The sequence below is a fragment of the Pelophylax lessonae genome (assembly GCF_965119305.1).
Source record: "Pelophylax lessonae genome assembly, chromosome: 3".
Classification (NCBI taxonomy): Eukaryota; Metazoa; Chordata; class Amphibia; order Anura; family Ranidae; genus Pelophylax; species Pelophylax lessonae.
The window spans coordinates 545,199,717-545,221,859 of record NC_138770.1 but is presented as its reverse complement, the minus strand read 5'-3'; the positions used below and the strand labels follow the sequence as shown (position 1 = coordinate 545,221,859).

General features: G+C 45.5%; 1 protein-coding gene across 3 annotated transcripts in view; it reads left to right on the top strand.

The window, feature by feature from the left end:
- The window catches only part of NINL (ninein like), a 246,067-nt gene that overhangs the window by 139,903 nt on the left and 84,021 nt on the right, over positions 1–22,143 (top strand). For all 3 annotated transcript variants that reach the window (XM_082252540.1, XM_082252541.1, XM_082252539.1), the window contains exon 13: positions 2,878–2,964. In XM_082252540.1, the coding sequence (XP_082108666.1) occupies positions 2,878–2,964 (87 nt within the window). The remainder of the gene's footprint in view (positions 1–2,877; positions 2,965–22,143) is intronic.

The following is a 22,143-nucleotide window of genomic DNA, read 5'->3' as shown; positions in this document are numbered from 1 at the left end:
TTTTGGAACTACATTTGCCATGATGCTCATGCACGCTTAAGTGTAGTTGAGCAGTAGCGGTAGGTACTGTGGGTAGCTTTATCCTCAAAGTGTATAGCAGAAGCACAAACCCCAAGAAGATTTCCCTCCATTGGATGTGGTGAGGGCTGTCAGGATTTTTCTTTCTGCCACTACTTCTTTAAGGCAGTGGCATCTTAAGAGCATTATAGGCCCCTGGGCAATGCAGTGCCCTGGGGCCTTGCCTACACAATTATCCACGAAAATAAAAATGCAAATTATCGATAAGGCTATATTTATTGGTACCTCCAACAAAATCAGTGTTTAAACATTAAATTAATAGATTATTTTTTTTCAGCCTCTTTTTTAAAATTAATAAATTAAAAAAAAAATAATCATTTTTAACCACTTAAGCCCCGGAAGATTTTACCCCATTCCTGACCAGAGTTTTCTTTGCGATTTTTTACTGCGTGACTTTAACAGGCAATTGTGCGGTCGTGCGACGCTGTACCTAAATGGATTTCACGTCCTTTTTTTCCCACAAACAGAGCTTTCTTTTGGTGGTATCTGATCACCTGTGCGATTTTTTGATCATGCGCTATAAACAAAAAAAGAGCGTAAATTTTGCAAAAATAACCAATTTGTTTTACACTACATATGTTTGGTAAAAAAAACCGCAAAAAGCGTATTTTGATTGGTTTGCGCAAAAGTTATCGCGTTTACTAACAAAGGGAAAGATTTATGTCATTTTTGGTGTTTTTTTTTTTAACGAGTAATGGCGGCGATCTGCGTTTTTTTAATTTTTTTATTTTTTTGCGGTACTGCGACATTGCGGCGGACAGATCGGACCCTTGACTGACACTTTTGGGGGTACCAGTGACATTACTGCAGTAATCAGTGCTATACATATGCACTGTTACTGTAAAAATGACACTGGCAGGGAAGGGGTTAACTGTATTGGACAGGGAGGGGTTAAGTGTGTCCTAGGGGTGTGTTTCTAACTGTAGTGGGACATGGCTACTAGTGTAAAAACAGAGATCAATGGTTCTACATAGTAGAACCGTCTGATCTCCATTTTTACACAGGGGAGAATGACAGGCGGCTTGTTTACATAAGCCGCTCCGCCTTTCTCCTGCTCTACCGATGATCGTAGTGTGACCGGCGGACATCGGGTCCGCCGGTCACACGCCCGCACTCCTCCGTGAACGAGCGCCTCAGCGGGCGCGCGCTCGCCCGCTATTGGCTCAAAACCCGGTGACAGGCGAGCGACGTAGACCTACGTCACTCTGCCTGGCCGGGGCTGACTGCCGCAGTAAATATACTGTGCGCAGTCGGCAACTGGTTAAAAAAGGGAAAAAAAATAAAATGCACTGATATCCTTATTAATTTGGGCATCGGTTGTATACAAAATGAAAGTGACATGCAGATGTTTTGGCTTTCTGAACATACAAAGACAAAAAATAATTTCTGCACATGAAAAAAAGTTTCTTTCCTTTCTGCCATGCTGGCTTCCACTTTAGGCTTCTACAGCAGTTCCCCCGCCCTTGTTGTCCTGGTGTGTGCCTGTCTCCCGGGAAACCTTGGAAGCAGGCAGGCACTCCTGCTGCTGTGGGCACCTCTCCATGGACAACAGTGCCAGGCTAATGACCGCTTCCAAGTTCGGCGGCTAGGTCCGGTGAACACACACACACGAACGGGAGTCAGACCCGACTGTCCTATCTGTCCCGGTAGACAGGCATTCCTACAGTTGTGGGGACCCCCTCCACGGCCCAAGTGGCCTGACAGCAGCGCAGGGCCCACAGGCACTTGACACAGACATCCCAACCTTCAAAACCTAATTTCAGGGAGGTGGGAAACTCATTTCAGGGAGGTGGCACTGCACGCCCCCTCCCTCCCCCCACCAATTTAACACAACTAGAGGATGATCAAATCAAATGCAATCAGTATACAGAGGTTTACTTCTGAAAGGTATTAAAGGAACACTAACCATCATGACCACTTTAGTGATTTTAAGTGGTCATGGTGGTAGGAGTCAAAAACCCTGTACATGCTGGGATATTTACAATTTTGTGCTGGGGGCTAGTTGCACCCCTAGCACATGTGACTTACTGCTGGTGGTTACTGCTGGCTGGTGCTGCTGGCTGGTACTGCTGGTGGGTACTGCTGGCTGGTACTGTTGGTGCATACTGCTGGCTGGTTACTGTTGGCTGGTACTGCTGGCTGGTACTGCTGGTGGTTACTGCTGGCGGGTACTGCTGTGGGTACTGCTGGCTGGTACTGCTAGTGGGTACTGCTGGCGGAGAGTGTGAGGAGCGGCCCTGGAGGAAGCTCGCAGAGCCGATGCTTCCTGTAACTCACGGTCTCCTCAAAGGCAGAGTGCATTTGATATCACTCCGCCAGTGACAGGACAGAGACGGAACTATACAAGAAGCATCAGCTCTCTTCTGTCACAGACAGCAGGAGACTTGGGATGTTTGTTGCCACCTGCTGAGTTCGGCGGCGGGATGCACACGGGAGTTGGGACTAATGCTTGGCTGGGCCCTGGGCTGGGCTGGGTCGCTGGGCAGGTGGGGGCCCCCTGGGCAAGTAGGGCCCCCTGGGCAACTAACCAGTGTGCCCATGCGGTAGGACGGCCCTGCTTTAAGGCAACTGGATACCCTGTTTGTTGTGAAAGTTTCTAAAACTGATTTTCTAGCCTCTGGTCAGGTGTTAGGGTTCAGATAGAGAAAAGTGTAAGTGCATATTAGCAGTTGAGCTTAAAGCTTCATGTCATAGATACATTTGGACACTGTATGCTTTAGAAAAGCTATATTTGCTTTGTATGTACCCTTGATACTTCTCTTTGTTGCAGTTATAAATGGTGTGCATTTTACATTGCAGAAACTGACTGATCCTCACAATACAGAGTTTTATACACAGGAAGAGAAATTTGCAGAGATTATTAGGGAATACGAGATCCAGTGCAGGGTGAGTAGTGCTGACCAATTATAATTATACAGTATATAACCCACTGCATTTTTTCTTTTTGTTCTGGAAGTTCGTCAACAAGATACTCAAGATCTTGGGCCCAAAGTTAAATGAGCTGGGTCTTTAAAAGGGTGCTCTCGTGAATTTTCAGTGACTAAACATTGCGTTTTTGTTTATTTCACCTAAAAAACATAATTTTTACTTTTAAAGTACACCTTCAGCAACGTTTGCCTTTTTGTTTTGGGTAGTGTGGAGTTTTGGACCCTCTGTTACTTTTGAATTGCTGTCTGCATCCACATTTGGGAGATTTACTACTACCTCTTAACCCAGTTTTCAAAGGCAGAAGAAAACTTAGAAATTTTAATAATTCTTACTGTACTAACAAAAATACATATCCGAATCCTACAGTACTCGTGTTCATAGACCATGGGTTATATGCGGCTACATTCAGATGATCTCTGGGAAAAACACTTTTTATAGGGCTGCCCATAGAATGTACCCATATAATCCTGCCCGTTTTCTATTAACATCTGACTGCTTTTTTCCTTGTACTACTTAGCAGTTTCCAGATTGGTTAACCTCGTTATGTACCTTGGGGACCATACCTGAACCCCATTTTGTTGGGCCAGCTTCTAATGTTTGGTTCTGGAACTGGATATTGCACTAGTGTAATGTTCTGGTACCTTTGGGTACCCTAATTACTCTTTCATAAGTGTATGCGCCCCACCATTCTCTTTTGGTAAGGTGCGCATACACCTTTAAGACTGATGCTGTCATCACTGAGCGCCGGACTGGATGGCTATTTAGATCGCCGGCTCTCACTCACATGTGTTCGTTCAAACTGCTTTGTGCCTTGATGCTAACCTGTCTTGAAGCTCTCATGCTTGCAAGCATACCTCGCTGTCGGAACCACGCTGCGCTGATCCCTGTATCCCGCTACCGGATCATCCGCTCTTGCCAAACCTCTCCTCTGCTACATTGCTATTAGTGATAAGTACCCCACAGGGGAAACCTCTATAACCTTTATACTAAAGCTTACACTATCTAGCTCTGCATACTAAGGACTATTACTACATCTGCATTATCTAAGATTGCTAGCTCTTGAGCCTACTACCACCTGTTCTTGCACTGGGTTGATCTCTCTTGTATGTCCACCTGCTACTCTGTCATCTACTACCATACATGATTGCTAAACCTATCTGCATCCCATCTGCTACTATCTTACTTTCAAGAACATTTCCTTTCAAGTGTCTGTCATCTACCATCTCTACCCAACCTGTCTCTTCAGCCTATCATCACTGTGTTACTATATACATAAGTCACTCTAGGAAACATCTTATTGAGTGTGTGTATTTACTTGCTGAATTGAGATCATCCACACATGTGTCATTGAGAGTTGGGATTGGTGTCTCAGCGTTTCTCTACATGACTACTGAAGTGGAATATTTCTGCAGCTGAAAATCCACATCATACGTAAAACGCAGGAGCGTTACAGATTGAACGAACTACAAATGGATTCAGCAGAAATAACCACTCAGATGACACAATTAAAACAGCAAGTACCTGCGTTAATACACGCACTTGCTGAATTAAAAGAAGACAATCAGGCTCTGTCGCAGCAGGTAATTAGACTGACACAACTTACCACTGCTCAGTCCCCTGAACCCAAAATAAATCCTCCTTTGGTATTTACAGGCGATCGCAAAAAATTTAGCGAATTTAAAAACGCATGTGAGTTACTTTTCTTGCTAAATCCCCATACCTACCTTACTGATCACATTAAGGTTTGTACTATTATTTCTTACCTAACAGGCGATCCTCGGGCCTGGGCAGACTCTCTTTTTGAGAAAAACGACCAGCTTCTCAACTCCTATGCCTTGTTCCTAGAAGAACTCACTAGCCTATATGATGATCCCAATAGGTAGAGTACTGCCGATCTTCAATTAAGATCCTTGAAACAAGGTGGGAGACCTGTAGAAGACTTTGTCGCAGAATTCAAGAGATGGACCCTTGATTCAGAATGGAATGATGCATCTCTGAAATCCCAATTTAGGCTTGGCCTATCCGAGGCCGTTAAAGACGAGCTCGCCCGAGCGGATCTGCCAAAAACCCTGGATGCATTGATACAACTCAGTATCACCATAGATAGAAGACTACGAGAAAGAAAGGCTGAGAAAATGGGAATGCCATTATCCAGTTCTTCTCGGATTTCGGCCGTTGACCCCGTTCCTATGGAGGTAGGAACCATACGCCCACCTCTATCAACTATGGAAAGAGTCAGAAGACGATCTGGTAATCTCTGCTTGTACTGTGCATCCCCGGATCACAAGATAAACGTCTGTCCCCTAGTCTACAAAAAGAAGGGTGAGTGTTCACATGTCCTCCTAGGGGGATTGACAACTTCAATCACTAACCCTTACCTTTCTGTTTGCTTAACATTACAGTGGGACCAGAACAGGATTACTACTAAGGCCATGATTGACACAGGATCTTGTGGAAATTATATTGACATACGTTTTGCTGCTTTAAATAAAGTTCCTATTATTTCTAAACTTAAACCTGTCTCAGTAAGTCTTATTAACGGTGTTCCTTTATCCTCTGGTCCGATCACTGATCAGACACAGGCACTCCTAGTCATTACTAACGGGTCTCATATGGAGACCACTACCTTCGATCTAATACCTTCACCCCACTTCCCCATTGTTTTGGGACTTCCCTGGTTGCACACACATCAACCAACCATAGATTGGAAGGAACGGACCCTGACCTTCCTCTCTTGCTATTGCGAGGGTACGTGTAACCTCCCGTCTTTCGGGAAGATCCTGTCTGTGGTGACAGATGAGATTGCACCACTATGTTATCAGGATCTCTCTGAGGTTTTTCTTGAGAAAAATGCTCAAGCACTACCTCCCCATCGAGACTATGATTGTAGCATTGATCTACTCCCAAATAGCAAATTGCCGTTCGGTCATGTTTATCCTCTTTCACAGGATGAACTTTCCCATCTCAAAGACTATTTGGATGAGAATTTGGAAAAAGGTTTTATTAGACCTTCCACTTCTTCCACAGCAGCAGGACTCTTTTTTGTCCGCAATAAGGACTCAAGTCTCAGGCCTATCATCGACTATAGGCAATTGAATGCTATTACAATAAAAGATCGCTATCCTCTACCGCTTATCCCTGAGCTCATTGAGCAGGTGCGTGGAGCTAACTATTTTTCAAAATTGGACCTGAAAGGAGCATACAATCTCATTCGAATCCGTGATGGACACGAGTGGAAGACTGCATTCAGAACCAGATACGGATTGTTCGAATATCTTGTAATGCCATTCGGGCTATGCAACGCCCCTGCAGTTTTTCAACGATTTATAAACGATATTTTCAGAGACTTACTAGATGTCTGTGTTGTGGTATATCTGGACGATATACTTATATATTCACGATCCCTGTCTGAACACATAAGACATGTAAGACTAGTATTATCGAGATTGCTTGCACACAACCTTTATGTGAAACTGAAAAAATGCTTGTTTCATAAAGAAGAGGTACTGTTTCTAGGCTACATCATATCCAAAACAGGAATCGAGATGGACATGAGTAAGATATCCTGCATTCAGGATTGGCCTACACCAACCACACGCAAGGCGCTACAGCGATTCCTTGGATTTTCTAATTTCTACAGGAAGTTCATTAGAAACTTCTCTGCCATTGTGAGACCCCTCACACAGCTCACTAGCATTAAAAAACCATTCAAATGGTCAGATGAAGCAAATAAAGCTTTTCACCTTTTAAAGACAAGGTTTACTTCTGCTCCCATACTACGCCATCCAGACCCATCCCTCCAATACATTCTGGAAGTAGATGCGTCAAACATGGCAGTAGGAGCAATACTCTTCCAACGACCAACTCACACTTCACCACTTCATCCAGTCGCCTTTTTTTCTAAATCCCTAAGCAGTCCAGAGATAAATTACCCCGTGGGTGAAAAGGAACTGCTTGCTATAAAATTGGCTCTGGAGAATTGGCGACATCTACTCGAAGGCACCCAATTACCAATACTTATATACACGGACCATAAAAATCTCCAATATCTTCAGACTAACAAAACTCTCTCGCACCGACAGGTACGATGGTCACTATTCTTTCTAAGGTTTAACTTCCTAGTGACCTACACACCTGCAGATAAGAACAAAAAGGCGGATGCACTATCACGACTAACTGAAGAAAACTACTTTGAAATCCCTTCCGTTCCTATAATACCTCACAAACGCATTATTGGAGTTGTCCGTTCCTTGAAGGAAGAGGTTTTGCATGGTATAAGTGTGGATTCACCCCCACCACAACTAAATACTGATGCAGAAGGCTTCCTCTACTACAACGACAAACTTTACATACCACCTACCATACGCACCAAGATCTTGGAATTATCGCATGATGTGCCTATGGCAGGACATATGGGTATGACAAAGACTCTTAATCTGATTACCAGGCAATTCTGGTGGCCTGACATGAAAACATCTATACAAAAATTCGTCTCTTCATGCAATGTCTGTGCCAGGTCCAAAATTGACACTACGAGACCATCCGGTCTACTATGCAGTCTACCAATACCCCAAACTCCATGGGAAGTTGTGTCCTTGGACTTTATAGTGGAATTGCCTCCTTCCAAAGGATTTAATACCATCTTAGTGTCAGTGGACCATCTGACAAAAATGGCACATTTCATTGCTATTCGCAGACTACCTTCGTCCAAACAAACGGCAGAACTCCTGATGAAACATGTCTTTAAGTTACATGGTATCCCAAAAACTCTTCTGTCTGACCGTGGATCACAATTTATTTCCAAGTTCTGGCAAGAACTATGTCACATACTACGGATCGAGCGGAAGCTCACTTCTCCTTACCATCCGCAGACCAACGGACAGACTGAAAGAGTCAACCAATGCATCGAGCAATATTTACGTTGTTACACTTCTTACCAACAGGATGATTGGGTGGATCTTCTCCCTCTGGCAGAATTTGCCTACAACAACGCAACCCACAGTACGACCAAGCAGAGTCCGTTCTACTTGAACTATGGGTTTCATCCCTCTATTCTTCCACCACGCATCCTTCCTTCAAATAACCCAGTAGCTTCAGACTATCTTAACCAAATAAAGGACTCTCTGGGTTTGCTTAATACTACCATTGCACACGCTCATAGTCAACAAAAGAAGTACTATGATCTTCGCAGAAGACCTTCTCCTCAGTACGCTATCGGGGACCTCGTTTGGCTCTCAACAAAAAATTTAAGACTGAAAATCCCTAGCAAAAAGCTTGGACCTCTGTTCTTGGGACCTTTCCCAATTAAGAAACTTATTGGAAAAGCTGCAGTACAGCTTACATTGCCAATAGACCTCAAAATACATCCCATTTTCCATGTGTCACTACTGAAGCCCCATGTTCCTGACCAAGGAATAAGGCCTACTATCCCACCTCCTCCTCCTGTACAAGTTGAAGGTGGAGAAGAATATGAGATAAAAGAGATTCTGGATTCTCGTATCCACAGAGGAAGACTTCAGTACTTGGTTCGATGGAAGAACTATGGGCCCCAAGACGACACCTGGCTAAACACCTCTGACATACATGCCTCTAGATTAATTCGCAATTTTCATGCGAAGTACCCAGACAAACCAGCTCCAGAGGCCTTCAGGAGCCGGCCTTAAGGGGGGGGTACTGTAATGTTCTGGTACCTTTGGGTACCCTAATTACTCTTTCATAAGTGTATGCGCCCCACCATTCTCTTTTGGTAAGGTGCGCATACACCTTTAAGACTGATGCTGTCACCACTGAGCGCCGGACTGGATGGCTATTTAGATCGCCGGCTCTCACTCACATGTGTTCGTTCAAACTGCTTTGTGCCTTGATGCTAACCTGTCTTGAAGCTCTCATGCTTGCAAGCATACCTCGCTTTCGGAACCACGCTGCGCTGATCCCTGTATCCCGCTACCGGATCATCCGCTCTTGCCGAACCTCTCCTCTGCTACATTGCTATTAGTGATAAGTACCCCACAGGGGAAACCTCTATAACCTTTATACTAAAGCTTACACTATCTAGCTCTGCATACTAAGGACTATTACTACATCTGCATTATCTAAGATTGCTAGCTCTTGAGCCTACTACCACCTGTTCTTGCACTGGGTTGATCTCTCTTGTATGTCCACCTGCTACTCTGTCATCTACTACCATACATGATTGCTAAACCTATCTGCATCCCATCTGCTACTATCTTACTTTCAAGAACATTTCCTTTCAAGTGTCTGTCATCTACCATCTCTACCCAACCTGTCTCTTCAGCCTATCATCACTGTGTTACTATATACATAAGTCACTCTAGGAAACATCTTATTGAGTGTGTGTATTTACTTGCTGAATTGAGATCATCCACACATGATGAGTCATTGAGAGTTGGGATTGGTGTCTCAGCGTTTCTCTACATGACTACTGAAGTGGAATATTTCTGCAGCTGAAAATCCACATCATACGTAAAACGCAGGAGCGTTACAACTAGGCCCTCATCTTGGCATGAAGTGCAATGTGTCAAGTTAGGTGTAGGGTGCTATACAGGTCTAGGGCTATGGTTAATGTCTATGGTTCCCAGACCCTGAAGATTTCTTCAGGGGTTTGCCCTCAATGACGGCTCAACCCTTAATAAGCCCAGCGTCACGGGTAAAACAGGGTTTCCCTGTATCTGAACTCTGGTTCCTGGCTTTAAACAACATTATCCACACGGAATAGCAGTTTAGTGGGCAGAGTAATTGGGAATTGTTTACATTATCGTGGTAATGTCAGGAGTCTGTGAAAGTAAGCCCTTACAGATTGCCAGCTCAGGATTCTCCAGGGCGCAGTGTCTATGCCTCAGCCTGCTTCTTCACCAGAGCCCACGGATGGTGGGGATGGACTTTCAGTAAGCTGGAACCAGGTTGCGCTCCCCCCCCCCCCCCCGAGGATGCGGAGACCACCGGCGTGTGCAGAGTACAAGCAGCAAACGAAAGGATATCCAGGAGACAAGCCAAGGTCAGGGCAGGTAGTGAACAAACACAGACGGTAAACGAAGCCGGGGTCGGTACATGGTTAATCAGACACAGTAGCCAGGGGGTATGCAAATGGGAATTTCACAAACAATTTGCAGGCTAGACTGTGACAGGTAACCCCTGCCATCTTGTCTCGGAACGCTTCCCATCACATATTGTTTCCATCTTATCTGGACTAATCCCAGAAGAATGAGGTAACTCTGTCACATCTCCCAGATGATGAGTTCCCATCCGCCTGCCAAGAATGCACACAGTACATTGCTGCATTCCCATTTCTCATCTTCTACAGAGAAACAGCAACAGAAACTCTATCAGGGCCTGAGTTATAAAGTGGCTTCTTCAAACATGCAAAACCCCGTCCATTCTGCACTTTTGAACCCTAAATACCCCACAGGGAATCCTCTCACTAGCAATAGGAAATCACAGGCTAAAGGTCAGAACAACTTGTGTTCTATTGACAGACTATAGGAAACACAGAACACCATTTAGAGTGACAGCTGATCCCTGAGCAATATATATTTATTTGCAGTTTTTCTTTGCATCCCGAAAACAAATTTTCCTTGCAGTTGTGGCTGAAATTTTAGTTGGTCTGCCTGACAGTGGTTTGATTTCAACAGAACCGCTCATTTTCCACTTCTTGATTAGGGTTTAAATACTGCTGATTGGCATTCTCAATTCCCTGGATATCTTTTTATATCCCTTTCCTGTTTTATACAGTTCAACTACCTTTTCCCGCAGATCTTTTGACAATTATTTTGCTTTCCCCATGACTCAGAATCCAGAAACGTCAGTGCGAGTGCAGCACTGGATGAAAGATGCAAGGGTCAGTCAGGAGTCCCGAAACTCATTCACCTTTTATACACACACACTATTTACAAGCAAACAGATCACAGGTGGGGATGTTTACCTTTAATAGCCATTCAAACCCCTTTGTGTCAACTTCTGTGCATGTTACCAGGCCAAAATCAAACTTTTGATCAGTTTCATTTGGGTAGTTTCTGTTGTCATGATTTAAAAAGAATAAACACAGTTGACTGATAATAAATGGCTTCAGCCATACACTAGTCATGAGTGAAAGAAAAGTTTTTGTGTGTTCATTCATATTCTCTGAAAAATGGCCAAGAAATCATAAATTCTGCCAGGGTATGTAAACTTATGAGCACAGTTGTGTGTGTGTATATGTGTATATATATATATATATATATAATATACACTGTCTTTCAAAAGTTTAGGATCACCCAGACAATTTCATGTTTTCCATGAAAACTCACACTTTTATTCATCAAATGAGTTGCAAAATGAATAGAAAATATAGTCAAGATATTGACAAGGTTAGAAATAATGATTTTTTACTTGAAATATTAATTTTGTCCTTCAAACTATGCTTTCATCAAAGAATTCTCCATTTGCAGCAATTACAAAGTTGCAGACCTTTGGCATTCTAGCTGTCAATTTGTTGAGGTAATCTGAAGAAATTTCACCCCACGCTTCCTGAAGCACCTCCCACAAGTTGGATTGGCTTGATGGGCACTTCTTACGTACCATACGATCAAGCTTCTCCCACAACCGCTCAATAGGGTTGAGATCTGGTGACTGTGCTGGCCACTCCATTACAGACAGAATACCAGCTGACTGCTTCCTCCCTAAATAGTTATTGCATAGTTTGGAGGTGTGCTTTGGGTCATTGTCCTATTGTAGGAGGAAATTGGCTCCAATCAAGCGCTGTCCACAGGGTATGGCATGGCGTTGCAAAATGGAGTGATAGCCTTCCTTATTCAAAATCCCATTTATCTTGTACAAATCTCCCACTTTACCAGCACCAAAGCAGCCCAAGACCATCACATTACCTCCACCATGCTTGACAGATGGTGTCATGCACTCCTCCAGCATCTGTTCACTTGTTCTGCGTCTCACAAATGTTCTTCTGTGTGATCCAAACACCTCAAACGTATGCCCCGTACAGACGTGCAGATTATCTGAAGACTTTTGTCTTCAGATTTACCTTTTCTATGTAGTGCAAGGGCCTGCCGGATTGCATACAAATTGAAAGTGTTTAGGTTTGACCTCATATTATATGGTTTTGGTAAGTCTACAGACAAAAGTCTTCAGCTAATCTGCACGTGTATCACGTACCTGGTGGAGACCAAGCTGTAGAGGGGGCTTCTCTTGCACCTCCTGTCCAACACCCCTGATAGAGATGACAGACGGTGTAGGACACAGAGTGGCACGAGGGCCGGTATAGCAGGTGATGTCTTGGCAGAAGACTGATGGCTGTGGATCACCGGATGAACACCTGAAACTGGAACTCGGTGATGCTGGATGAGAAGGCAGGAGCGAAATCGGAACACAAGCCAAGGGGTTGTCAACAGCCGGACAGCACGGGTACAGGAACGTGAGGCAGAAGCGGAGTCAGGATACAAGCCGAAGTCGGTACACAGTCTGGCAGCAAGGTACAAAGGCATAAGGCAAGGCAGGGTCAAACACAGGCTGAGGTCACAAGGCAGGCAGGAATCCAAGGAGAGTCAAAAGGCAAGCCGGGTCGGTGTAACGGGAAATCCACAAGCAGGTCAGGGGCACAGGTAAACAGGAACACAAGCTGAAAGACCACTCAGCAATGTGCTCTTGTCACCGCCTGGTATAAATAGGCCGTTTGGCGCCAATTGCGTGCGCACGTTGCGTACGCACGTTCGCGCGTCCGCGCATTGGCGCGTTCGCGCATTGGCGCATTGGCGTGTTCGCGCATTGGCGCATGCGCATTCGCACATTGCTTCCCGTGTGCCTGGGCACGCGCACTGAGCGTCTCTTACATTGCCCCCCCCCCAATGGGCGGCCTCCGGATGCCCATCTGCAACATCTTCTCAGGATGAAGCTGAAAAAAGGTTTGAATTAGATCCGTAGCATGGAGGTTGGCTTCTGGTTCCCAAGAATTTTCTTCCGGGCCATAGCCCTTCCATTTAATTAGGTACTGGACAGTACCTCCTCTTTTCCTACAGTCTAATATTGCTTCAACCTCGTATTCTTCGATGCCATCAATAGTTTCAGGCGGAGGTGGATCCGACTCTCGGTCAGGAAATGGATTGGGTCTGGTAGGCTTCAGTAGGGACACATGGAAAACAGGATGAATTCTGTATGTTTCCGGGAGTGAAAGTTCATAGGCAGCAGGATTGATTTGTCTCTTAATAGAGAATGGACCGATATATCTAGGCCCCAGTTTCTTAGACGGACATGACAGTTTTAGATTGATAGAGGATAACCAAACCTTGTCTCCCGGTCTGAGGTTTAGATCTCCCCTCCTCTTCCTATCAAAAAAATTTTTGTTGTCTTGCTGTGCTCTGACAATGGCATCTTGCAATAATTTGTTGTTGGTTTGCAAAAATGTAGCTTTTTCCTGGACTGCGGGAACCAAGGAATCAGGTATTACGTCAGGCATAAAGGCTGGGAAGTACCCATAGTTTGCAAAAAACGGGGCTTGACCCGTGGCTGAATGCACTGCGTTATTATATGCAAACTCTGCTAGGGGTAAAAGTGATGCCCAGTCGTCTTGTGAGAAAGATGAAAAACACCGGAGGTACTGCTCCAGGGTCTGGTTTGTACGCTCCGTTTGCCCGTTTGTTTGCGGGTGATAAGCTGAGGAAAAGTACGTGTCAATTTTTAATGTTTTGCAAAGGCCTCTCCAGAACCTCGAAGTAAATTGCACCCCTCGGTCTGAAGTGATATTACTAGGAACCCCGTGGAGCCGAACCACTTCCTTGATGAAGGTTTGGGCAGTTTCCATTGCTGAGGGAGTTCCCAACATAGGGATAAAGTGGGCCATCTTTGTTAGTCTGTCGACCACCACAAAGATGGTCGTGAATCCTTCAGAAGGAGGGAGCTCAACGATAAAGTCCATGTTTATCATTTCCCAAGGCCTCTTGGAAATGGGCAAAGGTCTTAGCAAACCCCAGGCTTTGGCCTTGTCATTCTTGTTCCGGATGCAGATTGTACAGGTGCTAACATAATTACGGCAGTCGGACCTCAGACCAGGCCACCAAAAGGACCGTTGTACCAGGTCAACCGTTTTAGATATCCCAAAGTGCCCTGCCAAGGGGTGATCATGGCACAGGCCGAGGATCTTGGCACGTAGACCTGGAGGTACAAACACTTTTTGGTTATAGAAAAACAGACCTTCTTTTTCCTGAAGGCACATACCTGATGGTAAAACATCCCTTGTGGACGCCTGCTTCAGCTGCGTTAACAGATCCGCTTGCAAAAGTAGAAAACTTTGGGATGGCAGGATTGTGTCTACTGGGTGACACTCTTCGTCCTCTGGGTACATGCGGGAAAGTGCATCAGGTTTGCCATTCTTGGAGCCTGGCCTGTAGGTGATATGGAAGGTAAAACGAGAAAAGAACAGTGCCCACCTGGCTTGACGTGGTTTCAGTCTCTTAGCTGTTCGGAGGTACTCCAGATTTTTGTGGTCGGTAAAGATCAGGATAGGGTGAGATGCTCCTTCTAATAGGTAGCGCCATTCCTCCAAGGCCGCCTTGATGGCCAGTAATTCCCGGTCTCCAACATCGTAGTTCCTTTCTGCTGGGCTGAGTTTCCTGGAAAAGAAGGCAACAGGATGAAGAAGAGATTTCGTATCTGAACGCTGTGACAGGATGGCACCTATGGCATTTTCTGAAGCATCCACCTCGAGAACATAGGGCAGAGCGGGATTTGGGTGTCGTAAGATAGGTGCAGTAGTGAATAGAATCTTCAACTGGTCAAACGCAGCTTGTGCTGCCGGTGTCCATTGGAAATGGGTGCCTTGCCTTGTTAGCTGGGTGACTGGAAGCATAATGGCGGAGAAGTTCTTGATAAACTTGCGGTAAAAATTAGCGAAGCCAATGAACCTTTGTGTGCTCTTCCTGTCTGTGGGAGTGGGCCATTCGAGGATCGATTTGACCTTTTGGGGGTCCATGGAGATCCCAGAAGTGGAAATGACGAGTTCCAAGAATTGGATTGATTCCTTTTCGAACTCGCATTTCTCAGCCTTTGCGTATAATCCATGGTCTCTTAGGCGGCCGAGAACCTTCTTGACATGTTCACGGTGCATTTCAATGGAACCTGAAAAGATAAGAATATCGTCAAGGTAGACAATCATAAACAAATCAAGGAAGTCTCTGAAAATATTGTTCACGAAATGCTGAAAAGTAGCTGGAGCATTGCACAATCCAAAGGGCATGACAAGGTACTCGAAGTGGCCGAATCTTGTGCGAAAGGCGGTCTTCCACTCGTCGCCCTCACGGATCCGTACTAGGTTGTATGCTCCACGTAGGTCAAGTTTTGTGAATACCGTGGCTGCCCTGAAACGTTGGAAAAGTTCAGGAACTAAGGGCAGGGGGTATCTGTTTTTGACAGTAACCTTGTTCAACTCCCGATAATCAACACAGGGGCGTAGAGAATGATCCTTCTTTTCAACGAAGAAAATACCAGCCCCTGCGGGGGACGTAGAGGGCCGGATGAAGCCTTTTTTCAGGTTTTCGTCGATGTAAAGGCGTAATGCCTCAAGTTCTAGTTCAGAGAGGGGGAAGATACGCCCAAACGGTATCTCAGCACCTGGTAAAAGTTCAATTGGGCAGTCATACGACCGGTGAGGTGGTAGGATGTCTGCTTTCTGTTTATCAAAGACTTCCAAGAACTCATGGTAAGCTGCAGGCACAAGTTGGGATGCAGAGGGATCAGGTTGCAGGCCCAAAAGTGATGCAGGTTTCCCTGGACTGGGCTGGAAGCAGTTTTGTTGACAATAGGTGGATGGAAATGCCACTTCTCCTGACTTCCAGTTTATCTGAGGATTGTGTGCTTGTAGCCATGGGATACCGAGAATGATAGGGAACAGAGGAGATGGGATAATATCCAAGCACAAGTATTCTCGGTGGCCTTTATTAGAGATAGCCAGTAATGGGCAGGTTTCTTGGGTTATAGGCCCGGACTTGAGATGGGATCCGTCAGCTAGATGGATAGATAACTGACGGGTTTTCGCTTGCAGAGGGATCTGATGACGCTGAGCAAAGTCACTGTCCATGAAGCAGCTGCAAGCGCCGGAGTCAATAATGACTGGGACTTGGATGGTCTTTCCGAGAATCTGTAGTGAGAGAGGTAGAGTAATGTGAGTGGACAGATCCTTCCCAGAACTGTTTGCAAGGTAAGAAGGAAAAGCAAACTGAGACTTACTAGGCCGCACCGGGCAGGTCTGAAGGTAATGTCCGGCTTCCCCACAATAGAGGCATAAGTTGTTTCGGCGTCTTCGCAATCTCTCCTCAGTGGTTAGTGGAGAACGTAAAAGTCCGAGTTGCATGGGCTCCACACTGGAGGTTGTGGGGAAAGCGACAGGTGGACGAAAAGCCGGAGGTGACGGCACTTGAGGCAACATCCAGGTAGGTCTGGAACTTCCAGCTCTTTCCACTCTCCGCTCCCTGAGCCTGCGGTCAAGCTGGATAGTAAGACTAATAAGGTCATCAAGAGAATCAGGCGTACCCACTCTGGCAAGTTCATCCTTAAGGCCCTCTGATAGGCCGAGACGGAATTGATGCCGTAAGGCTGCATCATTCCAGCCTGTATCGGAAGCCCATCTGCGGAATTCGGCGACATAGTCCTCAGCAGGGCGACGGCCTTGTTGTAATGTATGTAGGGTTGCTTCGGCTGTAACAGATCGCTGGGGGTCGTCATAAAGCTGCGCCATCGCTTCGAAAAATGATGAGATGGTGTTCAAGGCTATATCATTTTGTTCCAGGAGACGGTGGGCCCAGGATTGCGGCTCTCCGAGAAGTAGAGAGATTACGAACCCCACCTTGGTGGATTCAAGTGAGAAAGTCCGTGGCTGCAGGGCAAAGTATAGCTCACAAGAATTCCTGAAAGCCCGGAATTTGTGTCGGTCACCCGAAAATCGTTCTGGAGCAGGTACCCGAGGTTCCGGTGGTGGCAAAACCACTGAAGGTGTGGATAGAGCCCGTTCGGGCATGGAGGTCCCAGGTGCCGGGGTTGCCGGGGTAGAAGCCAGGGATTGGATGCGACCCTCTAATTGGAAGTAACCCTCTTGCAAGGATTTGACTGCTTGGGTAAGCGAAGCAAGTTGCTGGCATACTGTCTCTAGAGGTGAAGCCCCTCTCTCGGTCTCCGACATCTGGCTGAGTGGTACTATCACGTACCTGGTGGAGACCAAGCTGTAGAGGGGGCTTCTCTTGCACCTCCTGTCCAACACCCCTGATAGAGATGACAGACGGTGTAGGACACAGAGTGGCACGAGGGCCGGTATAGCAGGTGATGTCTTGGCAGAAGACTGATGGCTGTGGATCACCGGATGAACACCTGAAACTGGAACTCGGTGATGCTGGATGAGAAGGCAGGAGCGAAATCGGAACACAAGCCAAGGGGTTGTCAACAGCCGGACAGCACGGGTACAGGAACGTGAGGCAGAAGCGGAGTCAGGATACAAGCCGAAGTCGGTACACAGTCTGGCAGCAAAGTACAAAGGCATAAGGCAAGGCAGGGTCAAACACAGGCTGAGGTCACAAGGCAGGCAGGAATCCAAGGAGAGTCAAAAGGCAAGCCGGGTCGGTGTAACGGGAAATCCACAAGCAGGTCAGGGGCACAGGTAAACAGGAACACAAGCTGAAAGACCACTCAGCAATGTGCTCTTGTCACCGCCTGGTATAAATAGGCCGTTTGGCGCCAATTGCGTGCGCACGTTGCGTACGCACGTTCGCGCGTTCGCGCATTGGCGCATTGGCGTGTTCGCGCATTGGCGCATGCGCATTCGCACATTGCTTCCCGTGTGCCTGGGCACGCGCACTGAGCGTCTCTTACAACGTGTGTACGGGGCATTAGATTCGTCTGTCCATAACACTTTTTTCCAATCTTCCTCTGTCCAATGTCTGTGTTCTTTTTCCCTCCCATTAGAACACAGGAGTGATGGTTGCTGGAAATGGGCCTCTGTACACCTATGTAGATATTCCATTAAAAATCAGCCGTTTCCAGCTAGAATAGTCATTTTCCACATTTACAATGTCTAGACTGTGTTTCTGATTAATTTAATGTTATCTTCATTGAAAAAAAACAGTGCTTTTCTTTAAAAAATAAGGACAATTCTAAGTGACCCAGAACTTTGGAACGGTAGTGTATATATATACTGCTCAAAGAAATTAAAGGAACACTTTTTAATCAGAGTATAGCATCAAGTCCAGTAAACTCCTGGGATATTGATCTGGTCAGTTAAGTAGCAGAGGGGGTTGTTAGCTGCTTTGGTGTTAATGAAATTAACAACAGGTGCACTAGATAGGCAATAATGAGACAACCCCCAAAACAGAAATGTTTTTACAGGTAAAGGTCACTGACATTTTTTCCGTACTCATCTTTTCTGACAGTATTTCACCAGTTTTTCATTTGGCTAAGGTCAGTGTCACTACTGGTAGCATGAGGCGATACCTGGACCCTATAGAGGTTGCGGGGGCTTTCCAACTCCTCCAGGATGGCACATCAACACGTACCATTGCCTGAAGTTTTGCTGTGCCTCCCAGCACAGTCTCAAGAGCATGGAGGATATTTCAGGCGAAAAGGCAGTTACTCTAGGAGAGCTGGACAGGGCCAAAGAACATGTTCAGCATGACCAGTTTGGTGGTGGGTCAGTGATGGTCTGGGGAGGCATATCCATGGAGGCACTCACAGACCTCTACAGGCTAGACCATGGCACCCTGACTGCAATTAGGTATTAGGATGAAACCTTTGGACTAGACCTTACACTGCTGCAGTGGGTTCTGGGTTCCTCCTGGTGCACAACACTGTCCGGCCTCATGTGGCAAGAGTATGCAGCCAGTTGCTGGAGAATGAAGGAATTGATACCATTGCATTGCCCCCACATTCGCCTGACCTAAATCCAATAGAACACCTCTGGGAAATTATGTTTTGGTCCATCTGACACCACCAGGTTACACCTCCGTCTGTTCAGGAGCTCAGTGATGCCCTGGTCCAGATCTGGGAGGAAATACCCCAGGACATCCGTCGCCTCAATAGGAGCATGCCCCGATGTTGTCAGGCATGCATACAAGCACGTGGGGGGCCATACAAACTACTGAGTACCATTTTGAGTTGCTGCAATAAAATTTCAGCAAAATGGACTAGTTTGCTGCATCATTTTTTTCACTTTGATTTTCGGGTGTCTTTGAATTCAGCCCTCTGTAGGTTGATTGCAGGACCGAGAACTGAGCGATCAAACACCACTAATTGCTTAGCTCTCTGTACTGTCAGTCAACGGCTCACTGTGCAGGCTCTCCAGTGGCTTGCTGAGTGTCTGAACCCACTGCTGGTCCTGGCTTCTGGGTGGATCCCGACCATATAGTCGAACTTCACTCCCGTGATCCATAGGAGAAGTAAAGCCAAAAAAAGTTTTTGGCTATTCTGCTTTTGGCTATTCTTCTCCTTTAATTTAAGCATATCTGACAGAAGATCCTCTTTAACCTGACAGTGGTGAGTCCAGCTATCAGAATATAATGTCCTCTGAAAGGGGGAATTCCTCCATCCACCTCATTTGTGTGGATTGAGCAATGTGTTTTTATGTTTTTTTTTTAATTTCATTCAACCTGCTGGCTAGAAGAGAAAAAAAAAAACTGTCTATGGCTAGCTTAACAAAGACTACTGATGTAGATTGGGTACTGGCTTTATAGCGGATTGTGGCAGCTGTATTCCTGTATGATGGACAATTAGAACAAGGATAGAAATGGAAACACTGTGTATGCAGGTCTTGCTAAAATATGTAGTCCACTTGCAGTAACCTTTTTTCAGTATGATATTTCTGTCATTTTTCATTATGGCAGAAATGTTGAAAAGAAGAATGTGTAAATAGAACTTTCGGTCCATGAAAGGTAGGAAAGGCTGATCATACAGTATCTCACATTTGTGAGTACACCCCTCACATTTTTGTAAATATTTTATTTTAACTTTTCATGTGACAACACTGAAGAAATGACACTTTGCTACAATATAAAGTAGTGAGTGCACAGCTTGTATAACAGTGTACATTTTCTATCCCCTCAAAATAACTCAACACACAGCCATTAATGTCTAAACTGCTGGCAACAAAAGTGAGTACACCCCTAAGTGAAAATGTCCAAATTGGGCCCAATTCGCCATTTTCCCTCCCTGGTGTCATGTGACTCATTAGTGTTACAAGGTCCCAGGTGTGAATGGGGAGCAGGTGTGTTAAATTTGGTGTTATTGCTCCCATTCTCTCATACTGGTCACTGGAAGTTCAACATGGCACCTTATGGCAAAGAACTCTCTGAGGATCTAAAAAAAAGAATTATTGCTCTACATAAAGATGAACTAGGCCAGTAATGGCCAACCTCGGCGCCCCGGATGTTTTGGAACTACATTTCCCATGATTCTCAACTATACTGTACATGAGAATCATTGGAAATGTACTGTAGTTCCAAAACATCTGGGTTTCAAGGTTCGCCATCACTGGCCTAGGCTATAAGAAGATTGCCAAGACCCTGAAACTGAGCTGCAGCACGGTGGCCAAGACCATAGAGCGGTTTAACAGCACAGGTTCCACGCAGAACAGGCCTTGCCATGGTCGACCAAAGAAATTGAGTGGATGTGCTCGGCATCATACCCAGAGGTTGTCTTTTGAAAATAGACGTATGAGTGCTGCCAGCATTGGTGCAGAGGTTGAAGGGGTGGGGGGTTCAGCCTGTGAGTGCTCAGACCATACGCCGCACTCTGCATCAAATTGGTCTGCATGACTGTCGTCTTAGAAGGAAGCCTCTTCTAAAGATGATGCACAAGAAAGCCCGCAAACGGTTTGCTGAAGACAAGCAGACTAAGGACATGGATTACTGGAACCATGCCCTATGGTCTGATGAGACAAAGATAAACTTATTTGGTTCAGATGGTGTCAAGCATGTGTGGCAGCAACCAGGTGAGGAGTACAAAGACAAGTGTGTCTTGCCTACAGTCAAGCATGGTGGTGGGAGTGTCATGGTCTGGGGCTGCATAAATGCTGCCGGCATGTCTCCAGACCTAAACCCTATTGAGCATCTGTGGGGCATTCTCAAACAGAAGATGGAGGAATGCAAGGTCTCTAACATCCACCAGCCCAGTGATGTTGTCATGGAGGAGTGGAAAAGGACTCCAGTGGCAACCTGTGAAGCTCTGGTGAACTCTATGCCCAAGAGGGTTAAGGCAGTGCTGGAAAAAAATGGTGGCCACACAAAATATTGACACTTTGGGCCCAATATGGACATTTTCACTTAGGGATTTACTCACTTTTGTTGTTAGCGGTTTAAACATTAATGGCTGTGTGTTGAGTTATTTTGAGGGGGCAGCAAATTTACACTGTTATACAAGCTGTACACTCACTACTTTACATTGTAGCAAAGTGTCATTTCTGCAGTGTTGTCACATGAAAAGATATAATAAAATATTTACAAAAATGTGGGGGGGGTAATCCCTTTTGTGAGATACTGTACTGATAAGAGCTAGGGTGGCAGGTAGCTTTCTGCCAGAGCATCTGAAAGCCATCACTTAACTTTTTGCACTCACAGTATGACAAAAAAGCTGGTAATTGTGAATCTACTTTTAAAGTTTTATTTTATTAAGGTAAAATAAAATGCTACAATGAAATCAGAAATACATCTGGTATATATAAAGAAAATCCTCGACTGGCTTTACCCAATTTTTTTGAACAAGGCAAATCTTTATTATAAATGAAAATAAACATTTACAAGTACATCACCAATACTGGATTCTTTGTTTACCTGTGAATGGTGCTGATTACTTCACAGGTCATTTGTCACCCTGATACATGTGATGTCACTGACATAGTTTTTTTTAGCAGCTGCAACAGTGGGTAGCAAGCAAGCTGTGTGACATCTGTAATGGAGTTGCTTAAAGTAGAATTGTAGCCAAAGTTATTTTGGTCATACTTTTCCTATGGATCACAGGTGTGCAGTTCGTTCTGCAGTCCTGTGACCCATTTTCAGCCAAAAGCAACCTGAAGCCTGCTGTCTGCTGAATTTACAGAGCTGGTCCAGGCTGGGGAAAGATCCTGACCATATGGTCGGGACCCACCCACAAGCCTGGATCATC